At 41.1% G+C, this 23,084-nt stretch overlaps 1 protein-coding gene across 4 annotated transcripts in view; it reads left to right on the forward strand.

Annotated features, from left to right (window-relative positions):
- BMP5 (bone morphogenetic protein 5) overlaps nt 1–23,084 on the forward strand; it is a 64,488-nt gene that overhangs the window by 34,191 nt on the left and 7,213 nt on the right. For 3 of the 4 annotated variants that reach the window (XM_064146766.1, XM_064146765.1, XM_064146767.1), the window contains 3 exons: nt 279–427; nt 14,465–14,659; nt 22,647–22,723. In XM_064146766.1, the coding sequence (XP_064002836.1) occupies nt 279–427; nt 14,465–14,659; nt 22,647–22,723 (421 nt within the window). Of the gene's footprint in view, nt 1–278; nt 428–14,464; nt 14,660–15,303; nt 15,368–22,646; nt 22,724–23,084 lie in introns of those variants that run through there. The other variant, XM_064146768.1, reaches the window with a different exon arrangement.

Consider the following 23,084-nt stretch of genomic DNA (forward strand, 5'->3'; position numbering starts at 1 on the left):
TGCCTTTGAGTTTTAGTTGAAATTGGAACATGATTTTGACATTCTTTGTCTTTTACACTGAATAGTTTATTAAAAAAATCATCTTCCATTCTAGTGCTGAAAGATGAATCCTTTATACAAAGCCTCAGTTATAGATTTTGTGTATTTATATGAGGAAGCTGAATTTTTTTTCTCTTTCCTTAGAGCTGTAGTTTTTAGACTCCATAAAGTTATTGGAAATTAAGGTCAAAAAAATAACACTGTTTGAATGCCTTACCTCTCTATTTTCTTTAACTTAGGGATGCAGACTTGTTCCTGCTAGACACAAGAAAGGCTCAAGCTTCTGATGTAGGCTGGTTTGTGTTTGACATTACTGTGACCAGCAATCACTGGGTGATTAATCCGCAGAACAATCTGGGCTTGCAACTCTGTGCTGAAACTGGAGACGGTAAGATCATAACTGTAGATCCTAATGCTGTCTATGTTCTTGTCACCTCTTCCTAGGAATCTGTTCTGGAAGGGTGGGTTTTTAATATGATTGGGTGACAACTCAGAGTTTGTAAGCAAAGAAAACAAGCCTGATGTTGCTGTAGATATAGTCTTCAATCCTAGAATGTGCTAATTATAAAGGTAGTGGAGTCAAGTTAAATAAAATCAACTTCCCTAGAATATGCTAGTTATAAAGGTAGTGGAGTTAAGTTAAATAAAATCAAGTTCCCTAGAATATGCTAGTTATAAAGGTAGTGGAGTCAAGTTAAATAAAATCAAGATCCCTAGAATATGCTAGTTATAAAGGTAGTGGAGTTAAGTTAAATAAAATCAAGTTCCCTAGAATATGCTAGTTATAAAGGTAGTGCAGTTAAATAAAATCATGTTCCCTAGAATATGCTAGTTATAAAGGTAGAGGAGTTAAGTTAAATAAAATCAAGATCCCTAGAATATGCTAGTTATAAAGGTAGAGGAGTTAAGTTAAATAAAATCAAGATCCCTAGAATGTGCTAGTTATAAAGGTAGTGGAGTTAAGTTAAATAAAATCAAGTTCCTTAAAATATGCTAGTTATAAAGGTAGAGGAGTTAAGTTAAATAAAATCAAGTTCCTTAAAATATGCTAGTTATAAAGGTAGAGGAGTTAAGTTAAATAAAATCAAGTTCCCTAGAATATGCTAGTTATAAAGGTAGAGGAGTCAAGTTAAACAAAATCAAGTTTTGGATAAATGCTTCTACATACACAACAAAGTTCCATTTTAATAGTCTTCCTCTGATTACATCCAGGAAACCAGTGCATATTTGTCGATTGCTTTAGGAAATGTGATGGAGAAGGGTATAAAAACCCCTCAGGACAGTTTAGAAGGTGTCTTGTTGCCACTGGTACAGATACTGGAGAAAGGTTAACAGTAGGATAATATTTTCCAGAATTAAAAAGAAGAGAAGAAAAAAGGTTGGATTCATTTTGTGTTGTTCGGTGGTTGTTGGGTTTGGTTTTTTTTTTTGGTCTTGAAGTGTGTTAAAAATTTGAAATCTCAAAACCCTTAGTTAGCTGAAAATGAGAAAGGGCAAACAGTGCAAACTAGTGCAAAACAGTCCACTGCCTTCTTCACAGTTACAGTCTTTGTTCAAAAGTGAAAGTACATCTCAGTGCAAAATAATAGCTTTAGAAGAAATGTCATCTACTTGGACTTTAGAAACTAATCAAGAGACTTATACACTGTTTTCTTTCTTTGATGGTTTGCTCAATCCATGCTACTTTACAAGCAAACTTCAGGATTTAGCTCTTTATAGTCAAGAAGCTTTTCATGTCAGAGGTCAAGAGATCTGTGATGCCAGTTAATCTAAACCTTAGCTGACATAATGTTAATGAGTAGCAGAAGAAACCCCTGGTATATGGATTAATTTTCTTTTCTTCTTTCTGTGTTCTGGCTACATTTTCTCATTGTTTTTGATCTGAGCTCTCCCTCAGGCTTAGCTGCACTGTGAACAAAGCCCCTCACACCTTTTCAGAAAGTGCTCTGGCTGCTGGAGAGTTCTGCAAAAAATGTCATCCTTTAGGCTTGATGCTTAAAAAGTGGCAGGCTTGAACAACAGCAGGCAACCATTTCACCTACTATGGCCTGCATGGTCAGTGGAAAAGGGAGGTAGCAATGTGAATCTGTGTGATGGTTTGGGTGTTCCACCCCCCCCCACTTTAGAAATCACCCAGACTAGACTCAGCCAGCTCTGGACATCTGAATGAAGCTCATATTTACAGCTAGCACAATATACAAGCAGATATTTACAGTATATACAGTTATAGACAGAAATAGACAAGGGAAAAGGCAATACAAAAGCACAACAGCCCTCCCAGGAACCTGAGTCCCCAGGAGGGGCTCTCAACCACCCCTTCACCTTCCCCCTACCCCTCTCAACCTCACCCCATTCCCAAGGAAGAATGGAGGTTCAGCCAGGGGGTTAGGAAGCAAAGTGGCTTAGTCCAAAATGGAGAGTGAGGTTAGAGAGATGCAGCTCAGCCAGCAGCCCAAGCAAGAGTGATGCCGAGTGTGTTATCTATGCTTTGACTTATGTTTTTGTACATCTCAGCAAGCCTGTGAGTGAAGTAGACATCACCATTGTTTTCCTTTCACAGCCTGTAATCTAGTTCTTCTCACCAAAACATTCTAGCCTGCTTCAAACTAGCACATAAGCAGACTGTGCTGCTGCATTCAACAAGCCTACAAAGGCATCGCACCTGAGTTGGGACTGGTGGGGAGCAGCTCCGTTATGCAGCCTGCTTTTGTGAGGCCGTTTTAAAGCCTGTAAATGTCTGGAAAGGTGACAACTCCATCAGGCATCCAAATTAGGTGGACTGGCTTCTGGCCAGCTTTCCTGCTCCAGTATAAACTCCATCCTTTACTTTTTTTTTTCCAGGAGATCCAAATACAGAGATTTTGGAAAATTATATATCCATGAAAGCCATTCATTAAGAATCCTTGGAACCAGTGGTTTGTTTGTTCTAGCCTCAAGATTATATCCCTTCAGTAAACAGCAAGGAAGCTTGTAAGGATAAAAGGAAACTTTTAGGCTAATACACTCAAGAAATTGTAAAATAATAGTTTATTTAAACATTTTCCCAGTCCTAGCCCCAAGATCAGAGAGGTAACAGATAGTTTTTATTTGAAATTTGAAAGCCACAAGCAGGTTTTACTTCTGCACCTCGCTTATTTGAATTTCTCAACACAGCTGCTGGAGTGAAGAGGGAAATCCCGTCTTCCCTCACTTTCTTTTCCCTTTTCAGTTTATTCATGCAAGAAGAATGCCCTTCTAGGGACTGAAGTTTTCAAAACAGCAGGGAAGACCTGTGCCATACCACTTCATCTTAGCGTAAGGAAAATCATCCTTTCGTGCTCTTAAAATTTTGCTCTTAAGGCTTTGATTATTTTTATTGGGTTGCTGCTACTTCTGGAAGCTATTAGAAACCCCAGCAGTTGAATGACACATTTGTGTATGGATGGAACATGAATTTTTATACATAACTCAGTATGCAGTGGACGCAGTTTGTAACCCAGAGAACCCTACCCACCTTCCCTCCAACTAATTTCCTATGAAGGCTCAGAGACTGGTTCAAATCAGCTGAAAAAGCTTCCCTTAGCTCAAGTGAATTTTAGGTTGTGCAGGTTTGAAGCACGTTTCTTCATGCCTTCAGCTGTCTGTTGTTTATGTGGGGTAGAACAGCATTGCCCCCGTAGCTGGAGATGCTCGATAAGACCTGATTCATTGACCTTTCTGTTTCAACAGAGCGTTAAGCTGAACGGGATTCTGTTAAGTCAGAGGATCTATTGGAGGTATTCAGATGCTGCACAGGGGGTCTCTGGTAATCAAGTCAGTAAATACATACTGATCTTTAGATTTATTCATACAGCACCTTTAAAATTGGGTGCTAATAACGACTGAGGCACTGAGGTGCTATCCTATCTAGTAAGAGTGCACTTTCTTACTTCTTAGGCAGCTACTCATGTAGATATACTTCTCTGGTGACCCCTGAAGTTGTAGTGTAAACAATAATAATGTCTACATGAAGAATTGCTGTCTACAACTACCTGAAGGGAGGTTGTAGCCAAGTGGGGGTTGGTCTCTTCTCCCAAGTGACCAGCGAAAGAAGAAGGGGACACAGTCTCAAGTTGTGCCAGGGAAAGTCTAGGCTGGATGTTAGGAGGAAGTTGTTGGCAGAGAGAGTGATTGGCATTGGAATGGGCTGCCCAGGGAGGTGGTGGAGGCACTGTCCCTGAAGGTGTTCAGGAAAAGCCTGGATGAGGATCTTAGAATCATAGAATCAACCAGGTTGGAAGAGACCTCCAAGAACATCCAGTCCAACCTAGCATCCAAGCCCTAGTCAATCAACCAGGCCATGACACTAAATGCCTCATCCAGTCTTGAACACCTCCAGGGATGGCAATTCCACCACCTCCCTGGACAGCCCATTCCAATGGCAAATCACTCTCTCTGGCAAGAACTTCCTCCTAACTTAGTGCCATGGTCTAGTTGACTGGCTAGGGCTGGGTGCTAGGTAGGACTGGGTGATCTTGGAGGTCTCTTCCAACCTGCTTGATTCTATGATTCCATGAATAAGAAAAAAAGGTAGCTATATCAATGTGATAAAAATAACTTTGGAAGAATGTCTGCTTGTTGTAATTTGTATTTTTCCCCCCTTTGAAAGCACTGAAAAAGTACAAAAAGCCACATGACATTGGAATGTATTTTCCTTTTTCCCTTTAAGACAGTATTTGGTATCCTAGATCTCATTTCTGTGTGAAATGTAGACTTTTTCTCTTAATGGGACGTTTTATTTAGAACAGCAAGAATAAAAGGTTTGCATGACACATATGGAAGCTGTCAACATATAATGCACTGTTTCCCTGGGGCTCTGGTAAATTAAGGATCAGGGTTATTTTTTTTTTACTCTCTGTTTGAATGTCTCCTCAACATTCTGCAGCATCTCCTTTTGGCTAGTTCCATCCTTTTGGCACCAAAACTCTCCATGGTGTTTGAAATGAGAGGTGATCATTTTCACACTGGTGGCAGTGTGTGTGTTAGATGAATTACAGGATAAAATCAATACAGATGCAGAAACAATTCCAAAAGCTCCATGCCACACTTTTCTTGTATATATACCACATGTCTTCTAAGGCTTAAAACATGTTCCAGTGAGTCAGCACATTTATATTAACATTTAACATCTTTATGATTGGAAGTTAGCAACAGTTTGAAGGTCACTTTGAAGTTTGAAGGAGGGTAAATAGCCTCAAGAATATTCTTTCTGCTGTTTATATCACTGCTGAAGGGAACCTGGTGTTGTCTACTGAAAATGGGAGAGGGCAATAATGTGCAGTCATGACTGTTGATGGTCAACAGGATGAAACAGCTCTAAATACACAGCATTCAATACAACATCATAGCAGTCCCCACAGCCATGTAGTTCATTTTCTTGGATTACTACAACTCTCAGTATTTTCCATCTGCCTGCACATCAGAGGGGAAGAAAACAGCAGTGCTAACTTGAAAAAGTCCAAGCTAATTAAGATGATTTTGTTACCAAATAGCCCTATGGGGTGTTTTTTCCAAGTTTTTCCTGCTGTTTGAGGTGGGCAGGCAGCAGGAATCCTCAATTCCTTGATTCTGACTTTTCCTTCAGGTTGTTGGCTTTTTTTGTTGTTTCGTTGGGATGGTTTTGGTTTTGGTTTTTTTTCAGTTTCCTCAGATAAAAGGGAAACTTGAAAGAAACAGGCCCCTTGATCCAAGTGAAGCCAATTCTCCCTCCATCACAGCTTTGGGTACACTGGAAAGGAGTTTGTCTCCTAATCCTATGTGCTGCAGGAAGTTTTGGGGAGATCCTTCTCTCTTACACTCTCCTCCTTTCAGCCTGGGTCTTCCAAGCTTCCTTGCTCCAACAAAGCTGTCAGAGAGGCAGCATGGGCAAATGCTTTAAATCACATGTGATGGCTGGTTTGCTTTCAACCCCTAAGAACCTGTGGCTGCACTCTGGCTTCCTCAAGTAGTTGGCTGCAGACTTTACATTGGCTTCAGCCTCACCTTTACAATAGTAAATGTTATCAGTCTCATCCTGAGGTGGGTCCCAGTCAACCTTGACAACTATCTTACATGACCATGGTAGCTACCAGGTGCTCTGAAGGATGCTGCAGGGTTGTTACCTTTACAGTTTTTAGTGGATCTGGTGTTCACAAAGTAAAATATCAGGAGTGAGACCACCTTGATTAGTGCCCTTACAGTGAGGGAATTTAAGATATGTTTATTTATGCTGATATCTCTGTGGCCCACAACAGATCTGCTTAAATTCTGAGCCATCTGGAAACCATACAGCCAAGTTAGCACAGCACTAACATATTGTGCCTCTGAGCAGGTTTTATTAGCTTGTGCTCAAGCACTGCCTAAGTACTACTACATGAATTCTAGTTCTGAGGAGATGTTAGCCAAAGTTAGACTAGTAAATTAAACATGCTCAGGAATACTGTGGTGTGAAATGAGCCAGAGGCAGGGGTCTCTCAGTCTCTAGAACAGGGTGACAGCTGCCTCTCTGGGAGAGGTTCCTGCTGCCCTGCCGTGGTGTGTTGGGGTCACTCCATTGGAGCTAGCACAGGGTGTAAGTGCACTGGGAACACCCTTCTGTCCTGAGCAGCATGTAAGATCCAGCTTCAACATCTGGGAGTGCTTCTGGGCACTCTGATTTAGATGGGTAACTGAGTCACTATTTTCTTGTGTCTGTTTGTAACAAATGATATGAATACACTCTGCTAGTAAGGGTATACTTAATTTAAGCAGGCAGGTCAGGGAGATGAGATGTGCCTCTCTCCTTTCCTCTGCTACCACTGCATGTGCATGTTGGTCCTGGTTGTACAGCTGTGTAACATCTCTTCTGTTCAATGTCTTTATTGATGATCTGGACAAGGGGATTGAGTCCAGCATCAGTAAGTTTGCAGATGACACCAAGCTAGGAGCAGGTGTTGATCTGTTGGAAGGTAGAAGAGCCCTGCAGAGGGACCTAGACAGGCTGGATGGGTGGGCAGAGGCCAATGGGATGAGATTGAACAAGGCCAAGTGCAGGGTTCTACACTTTGGCCACAACAACCCCAAGCAGCACTACAGGCTGGGGACAGAGTGGCTGGAGGGCAGCCAGGAAGAAAGGGACCTAGGGGTACTGGTGGAGAGTAGGCTGAAGATGACCCAGCAGTGTGCCCAGGTGGCCAAGAGAGCCAATGGCATCCTGGCCTGCATCAGGAGCAGTGTGGCCAGTAGGATGAGGGAGGTTGTTCTGCCCCTGTACTCAGCACTGGTCAGGCCACACCTTGAGTGCTGTGTTCAGTTCTGGGCTCCTCAATTCAAGAGAGATGTTGAGGTGCTGGAAGGTGTCCAGAGAAGGGCAACAAAGCTGGTGAGGGGCCTGGAACACAAACCCTATGAGGAGAGGCTGAGGGAGCTGGGGGTGTTTAGCCTGGAGAAGAGGAGGCTCAGGGGGGACCTCATTGCTGTCTACAACTACCTGAAGGGAGGCTGTAGCCAGGTGGGGGTTGGTCTCTTCTGCCAGGCAACCAGCAATAGAACAAGGGGACACAGTCTCAACTTGTGCCAGGGGAAGTCTAGGCTGGATGTTAGGAGGAAGTTGTTGTCAGAGAGAGTGATTGGCATTGGAATGGGCACCTCAACATCTCTCTTGAATTGAGGAGCCCAGAACTGGACACAGCACTCAAGGTGTGGCCTGACCAGTGCTGAGTACAGGGGAAGAACCCTGCACTTGGCCTTTTTAAATCTCATCCCACTGGCCTCTGCTCACCCATCCAGCCATGTACCATGGCTCCTAACATGAAGTAGCTTCTTCCAGAGTCTTATAAGTATCAAAACCAATACAAAAAGACAACTAAAAGTCCTTCAACTGAATTGAATAAAAAACACAAAATGTAAGAGGATTGGGGTTTTTTTTGTTTTTTTGGAGGGCTGGATATTTACTTTTAAGTAGAGCTTTGAAGATTAAGAAATGCACAGCGGATCATCCAAGGCTGTTCATTTTCAGGATTCCTTAAAGTCTCCAGGGAGAAGAAGAGTTAATAAAACACATGTAGCTTGCTTCAAAAGCATGTTTTATGTTGATAGAGATAAATGTGTCCACCAAAGGAAAAAGTTTGTTTAACAGTTTATGTGGATGATGCAGTAGGGACAGCATAAAATAATTTGGAATTGGGAGTGTTGAGGATATCACATCTGGACAATTACACTGTGTTAGGTTTTCTCTTCTCCACCTCTTCTCAATGAGCCTTCATTTAAGCCTTGGTAGCCAAAGCCAACCTCTGTTCTTTTGTTTCTTTGAATCATAGAATCATAGAATCAACCAGGTTGGAAGAGACCTCCAAGCTCATCTATTCCAACCTATCCCCCAGCCCTAGCCAGTCAACTAGACCATGGCACTAAGTGCCTCAGCCAGGCTTTTCTTGAAGACCTCAAGGGACGGTGCCTCCACCACCTCGAAATCCCATTGTTCCCCAAAAGTGCTGTTCAGGCATGAGAAACCACACAAACACTTATCTAATTCTACTTTAAAAACCTTCAGACTCAAAGACTCAGGCCAGTTTTTTGCTCAAATATTAGATATTACTGGAACCTGTGTGCTCAGGGTCTTTCTCCAAAAGGCCCTTCACAATCCCCATTTTGGATCTCAGCCTCCAGGAGAAGGTGTGGCACTGGAAACTGAATTTTTTCAGCAAGCCAGAAATGAGCTTTCAGCATTACTGAAGTTTTCACATCTACCCATAAACACATAAAATTCTTAGCAAAATAACTACCATGACCTAGCAGTAGTGGTTAATCTGTAAAATGTGTTTTGTGGCTTGTAGAACATTTTTGAAAGTAAATAAGTGCTTGTTTTTCATAACAACATGAGTGGTTTGCTGCAGTTTGATGACTCAGGACAAAATAATGGAGCTTGGAATCACTTATTGTTCTGCGTTGCCAGTGCAAATCTGGCCAAGACACAATAATGGCTGAGAGCTCTTGCAAAATGAGTGTCTGCTCAATGCCTTACATAAAATATGTACTGCTGGAGCAGAGACAGCCAAGGCACAAATCTTACCACTGTCGTTGGCATCCACACTGATGATCTCAGAAAAAGTCAGTTTTCTGAATGGCATGGGAAACAAGGTGATATCTGCAGGTCAGATCTCTGAGATGGATTGCTATTGAAAGCTTGAAACAGTCTTACATTGCCATTTGGAGCAGTTGAGCAGGAAAATGAACTTTTAACAGTCTCGAGTTGTGCCAGGGGAAGTCTAGGCTGGATGTTAGGAGGAAGTTGTTGGCAGAGAGAGTGATTGGCATTGGAATGGGCTGCCCAGGGAGGTGGTGGTGTCACCGTCCCTGGAGGTGCTCAAGAAAAGCCTGGATGAGGCATTTAGTGCCATGGTCTAGATGACTGGCTAGGGCTGGGTGCTAGGTTGGCCTGGATGATCTCTTCCAACCTGGTTGATTCTATGATAGAACTTGATCAGTTCTTGAAAACAAAATGCATGTTACTGAGTGCTTTTGCTATTTTGTGAGTAAACAAAAGAAAAGAAGATAGAAAAAAACCCCAGGATTTTCAAGTTAGGACCTTTCCATAAGCCAAACTTCACAGGTATTTCTCCAGCAATGATTCCTTTATTATGAGGGAACAGACTTTGAAAAGGCAAATTATATTCAGCCAGCTCAGTCAGTCAAGCCAGCACTTCCCTACAAGCTTTTATGCAATCTACTAGGGGCACTTTACTATCAAATAGAATAAAAGCCAAAGATAAGTTTAAATGCCAAGTCAAACAAATGACAGAGACAAAATCAGATGAAGAAGGAGTTCAGCAGATTTGTAGCATCATGCTTTAAATAACTCCTATTATCTCTTCTTCATACTGATAGGTATGTTTGGAGAGTAAATTATGCTGGCAGGACAGTGAACCTTATGCTGGGATGTGACACCTATCAATATGAAGAAGAGATAATAAATTATGCTGGCAGGGCAGTGTACCTTATGTTGGGATGTGAGGGATGCAAAGGCCCCTACACAGAGTAAATCCATTATGCTGCTTTCTCTTCTCTAGGTGTAGGGGCAATTGCAGTGGTTAGGTTCAGTGAAGCAGGTATTAATTAGCTGACTGCTGATTTCTTGCAGTTTCTTCTTCTTTGTTTCTTTTTTTTTTTGTTCCTTCCCCTAAAGTCTTAAGAAAAGTATTTGCCATCCTCAGAATTAGAGATGTGATGGAAACCTAAAACCAAACCTATTGTTCAAAATTAAACTCATGTTCAGAGATGCTCAAAGGAAAAAAAAATAAAGGCAGAAAGACACACCTTGCTCTCTTGGTTTTACCAGTTTCATCTGGGTGAAGCTGTGAAGGAAGGTGTAGTTTAAGCAGGTTAGCCTGAGTAATTCAGCTGATTTTAGACAATAGTTTTCTAACACCACAGTATGGAACAACTGTGAGCTGGAGAGCCCCAGGTTTCCAGCTGTCATTGAAGCCAAGAGCTTTTGTGAATGCTTACAAGAAATGATAGACTAAATGTGTGCACTATAAATAAAGTGTGAGGCTGCTTCTTGCTACAAAGGCCAGTTCAGGTAAGACTAAGATGTTTCTTACTGTATTCTGAAATCCACATTACGGACAAGGGTGAGTGGTACAGCTGGAGTTACTGCTCTACTAGAAATCTTGGTGCAGATCAAAGGCAGGAGATGTTGAAGTACCTCCTGTTCAGGAAGGGGCAAAGTTCTTAGACTGAAGGACATTTCCCACATGTACACTTGTTTCTTTTCTTTCTTTTTTTCTTTTGCTTTTGCTTTTTAAAATTTTTTAAACAAAAATTTTCTCCTCCCTCCCTTCCTTCCTTCCTTCCTTCCTTCCTTCCTTCCTTCCTTCCTTCCTTCCTTCCTTCCTTCCTTCCTTCCTTCCTTCCTTCCTTCCTTCCTTCCTTCCTTCCTTCCTTCCCTTCTTTCTTCCTCCCTTCTTCCCTTTCTTTTTTCCTTTCTTCCTTTCTTCCCTTCTTCCCCTCTTTCTTTTCTTTTCTCCCTCCCTCCCTCCCTCCCTCCCTCCCTCCCTCCCTCCCTCCCTCCCTCCCTCCCTCCCTCCCTCCCTCCCTCCCTCCCTCCCTCCCTCCCTCCCTCCCTCCCTCCCTCCCTCCCTCCCTCCCTCCCTCCCTCCCTTCCTCCCTCCCTTCCTCCCTCCCTCCCTCCCTCCCTTCCTTCCTTCCTTCCTTCCTTCCTTCCTTCCTTCCTTCCTTCCTTCCTTCCTTCCTTCCTTCCTTCCTTCCTTCCTTCCTTCCTTCCTTCCTTCCTTCCTTCCTTCCTTCCTTCCTTCCTTCCTTCCTTCCTTCCTTCCTTCCTTCCTTCCTTCCTTCCTTCCTTCCTTCCTTCCTCCCTCCCTCCCTCCCTCCCTCCCTCCCTCCCTCCCTTCCTCCCTCCTTCCTCCCTTCCTTCCTCCCTTCCTTTCTCCCTTCCTTCCTCCCTTCCTTCCTCCCTTCCTTCCTCCCTTCCTTCCTCCCTTCCTTTCTCTCTCTCTCTCTTTCTCTCTCTTTCTCTCTTTCTCTCTTTCTCTCTCTCTCTCTCTCTCTCTCTCTCTCTCTCTCTCTCTCTCTTTCTCTCTCTCTTTCTCCCTCTCTTTCTCCTCTCTTTCTCTCTCTCTTTCTCCTAGCATACAAAAACAACTTAAAATGGAGACAAGCATACATGGTTTGAATTTCCAAACCAACCATTTCAGAGAGCCTCCTTAGACGAAATAGAGTATCTGAAGAGCAGTGCACCTTTCGTGACAGTTTTGTCTCCCTTTCCTGACAGCTGCAGTTAAGCCAAGGTGTATGGTAAACCAAGAGAGAAAAGTTTGACCATGAACCCACCAAAGGCAATAAAAGCTTTCCTATTCACTGTGCTAGAAGCAAATCCAGTGCACATGCCATTCATGAGTTGAACAAATGAGTCCTGAAAACTCAGGCTGGCTGCTTAAAAGATCAAGCAAATAAAGGAATAAAGTAACATAAGCTGTTTCTGTGTGTAAAAAGGCTGTGGGTTACAGGATTAATTTTTTATAGCATATCTCTAGACCTTGAATAACCAAGTAAGCCTTAACTTGTGGAATCTTAATAGCCATCTCACTGCTGCAGCCTAAAGGAAACCCAGAGGAAACTTAATAATATTAAAAGTTATTTTAAAGGGAGTTCACATTGGTTTGAAGGATATTTTGCTTCGCACACAATATCCTCCATTGTAAATTCAGAGACCCCAGATTTAAATGCAGAAAAGCTCCACACATCTTTACAACCCTCAGTATATAAATCTAATCGTATCCTTAAAACATCCACCCATAAGGAATTCATCTTTCACAGATAAAATTAAACCTCTGAAAGACATTAGAACAAAAAAAACCAAAAACCAAAAAAACAGGAAAATAGCACAAATATTCCCTGCAGAAATGAGGGGAAACTGGGAACTTTGTGGTAAGAGTCTAGTTTGTGCATGTTGCAATGAATAGAGAATAGTCTGTACAGTCTTTCCTCTCTGACCAGCGACAGAAGATTGGACCGTACAGAAACTAACCTTACTGAATTATTTAATAGTAACTCAAACGCATGAAAAGAAGAATTAAAGAAACACAGGGCTAAAAAGGCATTTAAAATGAAATCAGAAGCTTCAGCAAATATATTTTTCCTTTGCAGTTAAAAAAAAAAAAAAAAAGTAATTATCAAAATCGTTCAGAATATGTTGCCAATTATTCTGCTCCATAACTGCTAACTTTCTCGGTTCTTCTCCCTGCCTTTGCTGGGCTCTCTGTCACTGGAAACATCTTAAACCAATTTAAAGTGCTACACCTGAATAAACATGTTGTAAAAGTGTTTATGTATTGAAGTGGGTCAGTTCAAGGTATGGTATTTGGCTGGAACTTCTAATTTCTCTTTTTACTGCAAAAGGGCTGCCAGAAGGAGGAAGTCTGAGCTGAATTAATACATTTGTTACAGTGGAAGTAGAATGGAAACTACTTTAACCACAAATCAAACTGCCTCTTTCATTTATGCCAGTGATAGAGTTTTCCTAAGAAATATAGACTCTGGCTTGCAGCCACTCTTAAGTTTGTGTTTGAAAGGGAAATCTATATGCTTATTTCTATAAGGTTTGCTCTTATACTGTTTGTGAGCTCCTTTTCAGGAGGATTGTGTTAGCAGTGCTATACGTTTGTGAGGCAGATGCTCCTTCATCCCTCACACAGCAAACTTTCCCAGTTCGTTCAGAGGAATTCCCAGGCATCCTGATGCCACGCAGCGCACACGATGCCTGTGTCTGCACCTTCCCATTTAAAGGACCTCTGTGTCCCCCTCCCAGCACAGCTGCACAGCTTCACATGACACTGTCTCATTTTCTGACGGTTGAAGGGCTCTGCATAACACACGTACGCACAAAAGTGTTAATGCTGCCAAAGTAAATTCTGTTAAGAGCAAGGGTTTATTTGCTAAAATGTCACTGATGCAGTTTCAGTGACTTGTTTTGCTTTCTTTTCTTTTAGTGAGGTTCAGATCCTATAATATAGTGAGGTTACCACACAGTCTTGACTAAACAAATATGTTAAAGAAATATGCACACCCCCTGGGAACAGAACCAGAGTCAATAATGTACATATTTCAAACTCAGCTCTCTTGAACGACTAAATGCCTTTCTACCTTTACTGATGAATGAATACCAGTTGGAGTAACCCTGCACAATATTTGTTTTTAAAGCAGAAAGTATATTTATTATCTACACTCGTTTTGCTACCGATTTACTTTGGGGATATAAAGTTTCACATCTCACACTCAAGTGATGGCCGCGTTACACTGTCCTTTCTAGAGCCTATAGAATTTAATGAGGCTCATTTCATTTTCAGTTGTCTAGAGAAGAGGAGGCTCAGGGGTGACCTCATTGCTGTCTGCCTGAAGGGAGGTTGTAGGCAGGTGGGGTTGGTCTCTTCTGCCAGGCAACCAGCAAGAGAAGAAGGGGACACAGTCTCAAGTTGTGCTGGAGGAAGTGTGGGCTGGATGTTAGGAGGAAGTTGTTGGCAGAGAGAGTGATTGGCATTGGAATGGGCTGCCCAGGGAGGTGGTGGAGTCACCATCCCTGGAGGTGTTCAAGCAAAGTGTGGATGAGGCACTTAGTGCCATGGTCTAGATGACTGGCTAGGGCTGGGTGCTAGGTTGGCCTGGATGACCTTGGAGGTCTCTTCCAACCTGGTTGATTCTATGATTCTATGTTGTGTTCATGAGACTAAACTAAAATATTTGTGCTCTGATTAAGACATATAACACAAAGAGAATGAAGTTTTGCACAGTGAGAAAATGCTGTTAGGTTTCTTAATCACGTAAAGACAGGCTTATGGGCAAAATCCTTTCCATGCTTCGATCAGCAGCTGAACTCTGGTTTCAAGAGAGGCAGGAATCTACCTTTTAACTTACAATTTCCATTGCTTTATAGGTCGAAGTATCAACGTGAAATCTGCTGGCCTGATTGGAAGGCATGGGCCTCAGTCAAAGCAACCATTCATGGTTGCATTCTTCAAGGCAAGCGAAGTGCTCTTCCGTTCTGTCCGAGCAGCCAGCAAAAGGAAAAATCAGAACCGCAACAAGTCCAGTAGTCACCAGGAGTCCTCTAGAATGCCAAGTGTTGGGGGTAAGAAGAAGATATGATTTCCTGGCCTGTTTATGGGAGTTGTGGGCACCTGCTCAAATGGCCCTGGAGTCAGAGCAGCTCAAAGATACTGATAATTGGAGGCATGGTCAGAAAGTATGTTCCTACTCCATTTGTACATACACCTCTAGCTTTGCTTAAACCTCTTCTGTTATGTTGGTCCTGAGCACGATCTGTTGTGAGTCACATCACTTATACCGATTATGAACTCCAGGAGGGTGGTAGTAGTTTGGGAAAGGCTGTATCTGAGCTTGAAATTAATCCTAGGTAGTAAGCAACCAGACAAGATCTTTGCTATGCATAGCAGAAAAATAGAGAGAAAAGGGTTGCACCCCAATCACTTGCCTAGGAAGCCTCAGCCAAAGGCTGCTGTCAGTACAGAAGTCAAGGTGTAACACATCTACCTGAGTTCTGTAAATGAGGAAGTTAACCAATGTGTGAAAGCATAAACTCGGCCTCTTATAGAGTTCAGACAGCTAACACTTGCTGTTGCAAATACAAAGAGTATCCTGGATAGGGTGAATTTGATCCATTATTTACCTGAAAGGTACTGACAAAAATGCATGTGAAAATGTTGGTACCCTTAGAGTCTGGAACAAGTGTTGCAGCAGTTCTCTCATCTGCAGGCATAAAGTCACTTTCTAAATAGTCTTCTTTTGGAATAAGCATTTCTATGTTGGTGGGGCAGAGTGCCTTCATCTTTCTCAAAGCATGATGGCCCTGGTAGCAGCATATCAAAACCTCAGGATGTGTGCTCTTCTTAAGCCCCACGGATGTCTACCAATTAGAATTTAGTGGAGAGCCCTGGAGTGGAATTAATTTACTTGAGAAGAACTATTATGAGCATCATGCATTACTTATATCCATCTCAGAACCCTGATAGTGGCACGTTAGAGACCCCTTGAATGTAATGGATAAGCTTTTCCTGATCTCCTGCACAAGGATAAATTTTTGCCTTAACAATGACAAACTGTTACTGAGAAACTAAAGAAATAATAGAAATCATGATAATGTTTTTTTTTCTTTCTAAACTTAAAGATTATCTTGTCATCTCCTGGTACAAAATTCTACTTTAATGTTTAAAATGAGTATTTAAACATACTTAGAAAAGGAAAAAAAAAGTTTTGATTGACAGCAGAAATTATTACTGTATGGTCTCAATTTTATTTGTGTGTGATTTACAGGTAGAAAAAATACTGGGTAAGTTCTTTAGTTTCCAGTGAGAACCTCAAGGTTCATGACTTGGTGCCATGGTGTAGTTGACTGGCTAGGGATGTGTGATAGATTGGACTGGATGATCTTGGAGGTCTCTTCCAACCTGGTTTATTCTATGATTCTATGATCCCTTCTAGTTTACTGGTGCCCTATGATGCACTTTTTTATTTTCATAAAAAGACATGACACAAGGATTGGGTTGGTTTTTTTTTTTTTTTTTTTGTGGTTTTCATTTGTTTGATTGATTTTGTTTCTGCTTAATTACACTCAAACATGATTAGTGCAACTGCATTAAGTCCAAAAGACAATCTCTTATCTCAAGGGTAACTAACCTTCTCTCAGCACAAAAACTATTACAGGAAGATTTGTTGCATTTCTTGGAATATCTGTTTATTTTGAGAATCATTATGTTGGGAGAAGTGAAAATCATCTGAGTACATGGTATGTACAAGATACTTAAACATTAATATCACACTTTCAGATTGAATCTTATGGTCCTAGTTGACAAGGCAATGAGAACTGAAGAGATTTGTTAAGTTTCTTGATTATCACAGGACAGATAAACATAAGCTGCCCTGGAAAACCTCAATGCTAGCACATGCCAGCAAGTTGCATCAGTGTGACAACCTCCTCAGGAAGAACTGTGTTTCAAACACTGTTCAGCCTCATGTATGCATCCAGTCACACTCCAGAGAAGTTGTAAAATGAGAAAAAATCAGAACATCTCTAGTAAAATGTGCATTATGAAACAAATTTCCTCCTAAACTCTTTGAGCCTCCAGTCTGAGTATGCATAGAGTATGTTGATCTATGAAAGATCCCTGTAGAAAAACATTACCTTTCAAGAAGAGGATGCTACTAAAATAAAACTAGGTTATGCAGCAATTGCACATGCAGCTGCATCAAAGGCAGGGTTATTGACTTCTGACTGGAGATGGAGGCAGCAAGACATAGGCAGGCTGGAATTAGTGGTGAAGCTGAAAGCACCTAAGTAACCACAACCTCATAAAGCAACATTTTCTGTATCAAAACTCTGGAGGAACAGCTCCTGCTCCACAGCAAATGAGCTTCTAGTCTCTTGCCGTGCAGTTTGCATTAGCAGTTCTCACGTTGCAAACACAGAACCTCCTTTTATTTGGGTGCCATTAACGATCAGTGATGAGACTTTTCATACTGTGCTTCCCAATTATTGTTTTGTTTTAAGAACTGTTGGAATAATACTTATTGAAATACGTAGATGAGATCACTGACAGCGAAGGCAACATGCAAATTCTACCCAGATGATCCAGTGTGCAAAAACACATGGTGGGGAGAGCACATTTTTTACTTCCCAGGTCATTGCATCTGCAGAATACAGTCTTTCCATGGGGAGAATAGCTCTCAGGAAAAAACTACGCCCTTTCCTTCCTATTTGCCAGCCTCAGGAATTGAAGGATCTGATGCATCCCTGCAGGCTTGTGCCAGAAGGCTGATTCTCCTAGTTCTCTACAGCTTCTACTAATAAGCACCACTTTAGAAGTATAATTCATCTCTTCATATTCAAACCACAGAAACCCCCTAAATATTCTGCCCTTCATCTTCCACATGGTGGACTGTCAACAGGCAATATCAATTCTCATTCACTCCTTGATGTGAGACGCTGTTGATGTAAATGACAGACTGATGGACAAATCTCACTCTCTGGTGTAGCTCTTTAGTTTCCAAGCTTGTTCAGTCTTGTGTCTACAGCACCTGAGACTTTGACAGTGAAAAATGCTCATCTATACAGCCAGATGTTGTGCACCCGGGCTCAGATAGGTATGTTGTCATTTATACATTAGACTTTGATTACTTTGACTTTCTCTCTGCACATGATTTGACTTCAGTGCAGTTGTACCTAACTTTTCTCCTTGATTTTTCTTTCTTTTCTGATTATTTTCACTTTTTTTCTATCACCTTGTTGGTTTTTTTTTCTTTTTACATCCTCCTATTTTCTCTTGCCTTTTGTCTTTTGCTGCCTTTATTGTATTCTCAGCATGTTAAAAAAAGAAAGCTCCACTGGGCAACTCAGTTCTTTCCTTCCAACTGATAATAATAATAATAATAATAGAAGTTACAGTGTAATTAGGTGGTAGAAGACATCTACATTCAAATGCTGAATAATGAGCTATACCATACCAAAGCTACATCATTTCTATTCACAATGCAGTGAGATAAAACTAGAAAACAATGCTTTGCATCTTCTGTGTTTTCTGGTTGATGACAAATTAATTAACAACACAGTACTTTGTGATATTAAATATGGACACATCTGTAGGTCTTTATGTGCCTCTCTCTCAAAATAAAAAAGGCTCATTACATATCTTATAAATATATTTTCTTGCCCTCCTTGCAAGGCTCTTTCTGCTATGCAGGGGTTTGGGTCCCCAACTCCAGTCCCTGACCAGCTGAGGAGGAATGTTTTCTTAAGTCACAATAGCTAACAGTTTTGATTCTTGACAGAGTAAGTGTATGGACCTTGAAGTGTATGGATCAGTATAGGATGTGAAACTGAATTTTTGGTATCAGATCTTACTATAAATGTCACATTTGGTACTTATATGAAATGTTGCTTTACACACAACATTTTACTTATGTGAAAGATACAATTCAAGGAGGGAATACAAACTTGCTTGAGTCTCACTTTCTTCTTTGGTGTGTGTGGATTAGACGGTTTGTAGGTATGTCTGCATATGAAATGCAGACCATTTTACTGGGTATTCTGGTGTGATCATTCATCCATCACTGGTTGATCAAGATTCAAATCATTCAAAATATTTAGGAAATGAAGAAATATTTATGATGAGTTATATATTTATCATTCAGTCTTTCTCCTTCAACTGTAGGGACTTCCACTACATTCTGGTGTTAAAAGTTCTATACATATTCTTAAATATGAAAATGCCATGACTGAAGGAAAATTAGCATAAGAACAATCTTCAGCTTTCATTTGTTTGCCTGTTTGGGTGCTATCTAAAACTGGCTTGCAGCTTTGCTGACTTCCCCATTTTTCCCCACTTCCCACATTTTTCAGCCACAAGATTTTTGCAAAGTGACTTCCATTCTATACAAATGGCTGAACTTTAGATTCCTAGTAATAGCTGAAACAGAAAGACTCACTGTTTACCTCTTATGAGTACTGACATGAGTCAGATTCTGTTTTGAACCTTGTAAAAAGTGATCACTGAAACAGTTGGAGTTCTCAAAGTTCTTTACTTTCTACTACTTTCACCTTAACTCTAATGTGTGTGCAGAAGATACTCGATCATTACAGACAACTCAGCGCTGAATTTGACTAAGCAACTGTGGTTGTATTAAAGACATGTTGAGTTTTGAAAACTCCTGATGTCTTGGGCTATCCCACCTTGCTTCCAGCTGCTGCTCCAGATGACCACAAACCTTCCAGAGGATGTAGGTAAATATTTTGATCCTTTGTGCCCTGGGACAACTGGGAGTATCTGAGATGGAAGCAGGTAGCTAATTATCTGTGGAGAAACTTTAATGACTGTCGTTGAGAATGGCTAGGAAAATACCATGGGAAATGAAGTGGTATTCATCTTTAAAATGGAATGAGGATTTGAAATGTTATACCTTGGAAAGTCTGACTTAACGTCCCTGGTGGTACTAGAACAAGTTATTTAGCACTGTGAATAGATACATCTTGACTTGTGCACAGCTTTTAAAACAGCTTCAGGAGATATATTGTGACCCAGGCACATTAAACAGAAAGTAGGTATCCAACCTGTTAAAAACACAAAAACCACCAACCAAAAAAAACCCCAAAAAAACCCCAAAAACCCAAACCCCCCCAAACATATCCAAAGGGTATGTTACCAATAAGACTAATATTTGGATGGGTATTTTGACTGACATTTTATTGAGTCTCTTCTGGGTCTGAATCAGTCCAACATTTTATTGGTAATTTGGATAAATAACTGATCTGGTAAAGTCTGTGACCTTGCAGAGAGCACGCTCTGTTCTGTAGTCCAGGTTACTAACAAAGACATTAATCACTATTGGCACCAGCACTGATCCTTTCGGGACATCCCTAAAACACAGCTGCCAGATGGACTTGTACCACCGATCACAACCCCTTTTTTTCCAGTAGCCCAGCCAAGTTTTCACCCATTACATTCTCTACCTATCCAAACCGTATCTGACCAATTTGGCTTCAAGAATACTGTGGGAGACTGTATTAAAAACTTTCCTAAAAGCCAAGTGAACAACACTCAGTGCTCTTCAAGAGCCCACAAAGCCAATCAGCTCATCGCAGAAAACGATCGGGTCGGTTAGGCACAGTTTGAACCAGTAAAGTTTTGATCGCTGTTCCCAAACACGTTCTTCGTGTGCCTGGACACAGCTTCTAGGACAACTTGTTATGCAGACTTCCCAGAAGTTAAGCTGATTGCTCTTCTTGAAGATGGGTGTGGCATTTTCCATTTTTGAGTCATCAGAAATATCCTCCAGTCACTATGAACACTCAGAAAACAGCAGGAAGCGGCTTCGCAATAACATTGGTCAGCTCATTTCCCACCCTAAAATTCGTTCCTTATGCTCACATGGACTCATATATTTTCAATTTATTTTACTGTGGGTAGATCTTCATTAGGCTCAGGGGTTTGGGACTCTTCAGGATTAATCTTGCCAGTAAAAAACAAGGCAAAGAAATCACTGAGTACCTTAACCTGTTCTAGGAGTCGTCTGCCTGGGTCCTCTGCCTTATTGAACAATGATTCTGTGTTTTTCTTAGTTTTCCTTTCTGCTCTGAATGTACCTATAGAAGTTGCACTTGTTGGCTTTCACATCCCTCAGAAGTTTCAACTCCAGCTAAGTTTTGGCTTTCCTGACATCCACCCCTGCATGCCCAGGCCCTGTGTTTCTGTTATTTCTGTGTAGCTCATCGCAGTCCTGCGTTGCATCTGCTTCCTATTTGAACCTGAGCTCAGTCAAGTTTCCTATTCAACCACAACGGTTTTATGACATGCTTGCTTGACCTGCATATGAGTGGACTTAATTTCTGCTTCTCTCAGAAGATATCCTGGGAGATCAACCAGCTCTCCTGGTCTCCTTTGCCCTCCAAGCCAGTCTGCCACGTAAAGAAGACCTCCAAACAAGCTGAAATCTGTTCGCCTGAAGTCCAGGGCTGCAATGCTATTGTTGATCTTGGTCATCCATCAGAACTGTGTAACTCCACAATATTATGGTTGCAGTTCCCATGAACATTCTTGTCCCACATCCTGTTATTTATTCACTGATTCTCACAAATACAACATAATCCTATGAGAAGTAGGCAGAAGTATATAGAAGCAGCTCTGGAGCCAATCATTTGATAGTGTGGTTTTGCTACAAAACTCCCGGTCATGAATCTACTGCTAGCAAATAATCTGGATACCATAGGAAAGAATTATGTTACTTCATGTTGCACTGTACTCAGTTTTGGCCATCACATCTGGAGAGAGACAAAAGTAACCTGAAGAGAACCCAGAGAAGGAATGATAGAGCAGATCAGGACAGTTGGTAAATTTGCAGAAAATCTCCTTTAGGCCAGCTGTTTGGAACAATTTCCTGCAGATGAAGCACTGCAGTGGATTATCTCACCAACTGTAGAATGCCTTTCCTTTCATTTTATGTGAAAAAGGCCTCTCAACCTTCTAGGAATGTTTCAACAGGCACTCTCCCATCCCATTCTCAAGACTTTTAATGTTAAAAAAGAAAAACCAACCTAAAAATGTAGTTTTCATTTCTTTTTCAGTGTCTTCCATGGTGTTGTTTTTTTTTTGGTTGTTATTTTGAATTTTAGCCAACAGGTTTATTTCATTTCCTTGTTTTTTGTTTTTTTGGTTTTTGTTTTTTTGTTTTTCTCTTTGCCAATGGTTATTTTTGGTGCAAAAGAGTCACTTAAAGCATTCTTGAAATGGAACCAGAGGAGACAGCATGTCGTCCCTACTCCATCGCATGCCTCACTGATGGTTTCGCTTCCACAGCGCTATAAACCAACTCTAGAGTGCTAATGTGGTGCAGGCATGACCCTGTTCCCTTTTTTTCCTGTTTCTCAGGGACAGTAAGCAAAAAGTACCAGATTTTCTCCAGGACTAAGAGTGTTCTGGAGAAGCATATACGGGAGGTTCTCTGTGTCCTATGCTGACACAACACTGACAGCGCAGGAACATTCAGATCTGTTAAAAAACTCTGTTAATCTACTTGTTTAGTTTTACCAACTAAATACCATCAAGTGGTGAGTATTTCCAGAAAATAGTGTTAAAAATCAAGCATCAAATGTGCTAATATTTAAATAACAGGCATGGAAATTCTGTTGTTTCATGAAGATTTTCATGACAGTTAATTTTTCTTTTGAATTAGACTACTTTCTTACTATCTGGAAATTAAACCTACAGGGGACTTCATCATGTCTTGGATCACGTTCTCATTCGTCCATTGATTAACTGTGTGCGTATTATCAGAGTTGTTATCTAGCTAGCCAGCAATCAGACAACCTGGAAACCTGTTTCCTTTAATGCTTTCTGCATCGTTTTTAAATGTGTGTACAAATCATATCAGGCCAACACTGCTGATTCTGCATTTCCAACTTTACATTGCCTTTTTGAAGCCCTAGAAATACAACTGACGGTGTGCTTGTTCCTTTGATTTGCACTATTTGGTCAAGAGCTCAAGAAGGGCACAATCTTGTCTATTCCAGCAATACTTCTAACCAATTTATTATTATTTTCTTTCTGTAGATTATAACACAAGTGAGCAAAAGCAAGCCTGTAAGAAACATGAACTTTATGTGAGCTTCCGAGACCTAGGATGGCAGGTATGAAAATGACAAATTATGTTTCCCTATTAGTTCAAATTGGGACAATTTCTTTTACAGTCCCCCATTATTTAGTCTGTTTTCTTCATGGTAATTGGTATTTTACTGATGAATGACACATTCTCTAAATGCATTTTGTCACAAATCCATGTCACTGACACTGTGACTGTTTGGCTGTTGTTCTCTCATAGAGTTTGTATGCATTAATGGCTTTAAGATCTGGATTCATTCACACAAAGATAAATCTGAACTACTACTCAAGATATTAATAGATCTGTGGTAAACAAAACCAAAATCCTCACAGTCAGCAGTGGAAGATTTGAATTCTCCCTGGTTCAGTGCAGTCTACTGCAGGTCAGAG

The sequence above is a fragment of the Pogoniulus pusillus genome, chromosome 7, assembly GCF_015220805.1.
Source record: "Pogoniulus pusillus isolate bPogPus1 chromosome 7, bPogPus1.pri, whole genome shotgun sequence".
Taxonomy (NCBI): Eukaryota; Metazoa; Chordata; class Aves; order Piciformes; family Lybiidae; genus Pogoniulus; species Pogoniulus pusillus.